At 46.3% G+C, this 4,163-nt stretch overlaps 1 protein-coding gene across 1 annotated transcript in view; it reads right to left on the bottom strand.

Annotated features, from left to right (window-relative positions):
- Window positions 1-633: 633 nt before the first annotated feature.
- GLUL (glutamate-ammonia ligase) overlaps window positions 634-4,163 on the bottom strand; it is an 11,206-nt gene continuing 7,676 nt past the window's right edge. Inside the window, exon 7 of the mRNA XM_011361206.2 lies at window positions 634-2,521. Within this exon, the coding sequence (XP_011359508.1) occupies window positions 2,203-2,521 (319 nt within the window). The 3' untranslated portion in view covers window positions 634-2,202. The remainder of the gene's footprint in view (window positions 2,522-4,163) is intronic.

Genomic DNA, 4,163 nt, shown 5'->3' with positions numbered 1-4,163 from the left:
GTAGTGAATAAGCCAGGATGAGGTGGAATAATTTTCAGGTAAAGGGACCAAGAGCCAGGACACAGAGGTGTCAACATGGAGCTTTTGGGGGAATCATGGTCTAGTGCAAGGAAAGGCATGTCCAGGGCACATCTGGGCCGGCTAGCCCCGGGTACACTCAGCCTTGGAAGACATCAAACAGGGTAGCAATGTGATCAATGTTTGCTATTTAGATGAATCACGGGCAGCTGGGCAGAGAATTAAATTGAGACCAGTAGGGATAGTGTGACCAGTTAATAACACAAATACTTCAGGTTGCTATAAAATTAAGCCAGAGGGGTGTTCAAAACAGTATTATAGCATGGTAGGTCAAAACCAATTTCTGGAGCTCAGGAGTGGTGGGGTTTATACCTTATTACAAAACTCTAGGGCTGGGATATGCCTTAATTCAGAGATCCCAAACACCCAAAGGACAGAGAAGAGATGGTCGGCAACATGACTCAAAAATTTTTTTTTTTTTAATTCCAAGAACAGGTAAATCTGAGCTAACTTTGCCTCTTAAAAAAAACATAAAACCTGTTTTTGGTAGGAAAGAAGGTAATGAAATGGTACACAGGGATTAAAAAGAATCACAAAGAATCAAGTCAGAAGAGATCTTGTAAATGGTTGATTTAGAGCTGCTCTGGGCAGTTAAGTTTGTTTACAACGAGGAGTTATCTAACTGAACATACTGTACATGGCAATTAGAAGTTGTCATGGCAAAAAAAACAAAAAAACAAAAAAAATCCCACAGCCGGCCTGCCACAGCCAACACAGAAACAGCTAGAAACGGTAGGGAAAATGTAGGGATAAAGGTGGAGTTTGGTTTTTATTATAAAAGAAAAAAAAAATAACTCCTTGGGAAACTTAAAAGAAAGGAATATTTCACTCAGAACAGACACCAGGATATAAAATTACAAGTGTTTTGACTCCATTCCTGTCCCCATCTCCTCAAAGAGCAGATGTGGGAGACAGTTGAAGCAAACAAGCAATTCTGTAAAAGACTTAAAATCCCTACAAATATGATCAAAATCTAAATTTGTTTTGTTTTAAAAAATTTTTAATATATCAAAAGGCCTGCTTTAGTAACATGCTAGTCCCACCAGAAAATAACCCCAATACCCCCTTGTCAGTAACATGCTCAAGTTGACCAGCCAACTCATATTTCTAAACCCGTGTGTACATGTGTACTTCTTAACCCAAAGCCACAGGGCTAGATGACTGACTGCTGCTCCTATAATGTGCTTCCACTGGTTAACTGACCAATGTCCACCCCCTCCAGAAGCGTAGGCAGACGACAGGGAAACCTCTAAGTGGTAGTGAGGGAATCACAGCCCACGCAGCCAACTTTTCAAGCACCGCCACCCTCACCCCCATTCAGAAGGAGACATTTATTTCTAATCAGACCATGCCCCTCAAATTTGGCTCCCGGTGACCAGGATGGTTTTTATCCTTTAGAAAAAGCACACATATCTGTACTCCCATATATATAATTTTTTTGTTTTTGCATTTAAATATAAAAATACTACTCTGTGTTATAAATGGAGGATCAAGCAATGAGAACTTTTTCTTCTAAGGTAGGGCTACCCATCCCAGCCCTTTATGCTGAGTTTGTTGAGTGAGGGCATTTAGTCCCAGACAAGGGAAGCACTGCCCCAGAGTAAGAGGCCATTTTCCTGCCCGATTTCTACCCTTTCCTCTCTCCTACGTCTCAGTTTTATTAGAAAGTTGGTTATATAACGTTTTCAGAAATGGAACTTCCCATCACAAAGGGAAATCGAACTTAACCATGGGATAAGCCCAGCTCCCCCACTCCTTCAGCTACCTCGGAGAAAAAGTCCTTCCCCTCCCTTCACAAACACTATGCGCACAGTCCAGATAGCTATGCCTATTGGACAAACACACCTGATTAAATGGAAGCAGTGGTTATGTATCCCCACCCCACTCCCCAGTAACGCACTAGAAAGCCTCAGTGATAGGGGGAAAAAGGGGGTGTGTGTGAAGAGATTAAGAACTCGACCTTGCCAGAGAAAGCAAGAGATATTAACTGGGAATGAGGAATAAAAAAAGACCTTGATATTCCACCCTTTGAGTTATATAGCTATTATGACAATTGAGAGGGGGGCGAGAGGGGGGGTAGGATGAAGAATTAGAAGGGGTTCCACGGCTGCAAGTCTAGTCCACTTAGTTTTTGTACTGGAAGGGCTCGTCGCCAGTTTCGTTGAGAAGACACGTGCGGATGAGGGCTTCTGTCACCGCGAAGGGGTCACAGTTGGCAGAGGGGCGACGGTCTTCGAAGTAGCCCTTCTTCTCCTGGCCGACAGTTCGGGGAATGCGGATGCTAGCGCTACGGTTGGCGACGCCAGCAGAAAAGTCGTTGATGTTGGAGGTTTCGTGGAATCCAGTTAGGCGCCGGGCATTGTCCAGGCCCCCCTTGGGATCGTAGGCTCGGATGTGGTACTGGTGGCGCTTGCTCAGCTTCTCGATGGACTCCTCAATGTACCTAGACGAAACAGAAAAGACAACGGTCTGACCTGTCACCAGGAAATCTGCCCTCCAAGGGCAGAGGTGCAGGTATGGACGCAACAGAGTGACTTATCAGGCTTCTTCCAGTTTCCAATTCACCTCGACATGGCCCTACTGAACAACGTGCCTTGTTACCTGGTGTCCCACTGCTGAGAATAGTGCCGGACACACAACAGATGACACTTGTTGAATGAAAAGATCCTAATCAAAGACTTTCTCCCACCCATAAGCATTACATTCATTCACATGCTTGCATTGTTACTAGTTTAGTTCTTATTATTAAAGACTTTCGAATGCCATTAACCTATGTCAGGTCTTCCCCATCACCACCCTTAAATTCTATTCCTAAGGTACTTTTTGGCACTTTTCAGACGGGAACAAAATGATAGGATTAGAAGACAATTTTGGAAGCCAAGTAGCAAGAGCTAAGCTACAAACGGAGAAGCCTGGCTCCCTTCTCCCCAGTACATCGAATCCTTGGCAAGTATTCTCGCACAGAGCATAGGATGGCCCCAGCGGGAGAAGGCACTCACTTCAGACCATTTTCCTCTCGCATGGCCTTGGTGCTGAAGTTGGTGTGGCAGCCCGCACCATTCCAATTTCCAGGAATGGGCTTGGGATCAAAGGTTGCTATCACTCCAAAGTCTTCACACACTCGGTGCAAGATGAAACGGGCCACCCAGAGATGATCTCCCATGTCGATTCCTTCACAGGGTCCTATCTGGAATTCCCACTAGAGAGAACAAGAAGGTTGGCCTTTAAAATAAAGCCAACTGCTCACCCTGCTCAGAAGTTCCGAAACTGCTCCTTTCTCGCCACTTAGGTTTGGGGTTAAGGAGAGGAGCATCTGCAGCCCTTGAAAGCATAAGTACCCTGCTTGCCTATAGGTGGGGAAAGCAGTGGACTAGAGCCATTTACCTGGGCGGGCATGACCTCGGCATTTGTCCCTGCGATCTTGATGCCAGCGTACAGGCAGGCCCGGTAGTGAGCCTCCACGACATCCCTGCCATAGGCTTTGTCCGCTCCCACGCCACAGTAGTAGGGACCTGCAGAGGTATCAAAATGAAATGTCATGAGAGGAAATCCAGAACATCCACCTAAGATGCACGGCCCAAAGTCGGCAATCAAAAAGCTCCCAACACTGGATCTCTGGAATCACTGTCGCTGCCTTCACCTTGAGGTGGGGCAGTGAGGCAGGGGGCTCCTCTGAGCTCTAACCTCAGTGGAGCCGAAGGCTTTCCCTCAATGTCAATGTCTACACATCCATGTCTGGATGTGGGTAATGCTGAGGGCCAGCATGATACCAGCCAGTCTCAGGGACATTCCTTTAGCTTTCTGATGCACGAGGAGTCACTGCCATCTCTGGGGAAAGACTTTCCTTGCCACTTAAACAGCTGGGGAGGAAGGAAGGACAGGTTCACCTCTCCCCAAGGGAACTTACCTTGAGGCCCAGGGAAGCCATTGGAAGGCCAACCAAAAGGGTGCCCATCTGTGCCCATGAGAGTGTATTCCTGCTCCATTCCAAACCAGGGGTGCTGATTGCTCACCATGTCCATTATCCGTTTACAGGTATGCCTTAAATTGGTCTCTAGAAAAAAAGAGTCAACATACCTTTTGAG

The sequence above is a fragment of the Pteropus vampyrus genome, unplaced genomic scaffold (assembly GCF_000151845.1).
Source record: "Pteropus vampyrus isolate Shadow unplaced genomic scaffold, Pvam_2.0 Scaffold65, whole genome shotgun sequence".
Lineage (NCBI taxonomy): Eukaryota > Metazoa > Chordata > Mammalia > Chiroptera > Pteropodidae > Pteropus > Pteropus vampyrus.
The sequence above is the reverse complement of the archived record's forward strand: the minus strand, read 5'-3'. Positions and strand labels throughout refer to the sequence as shown.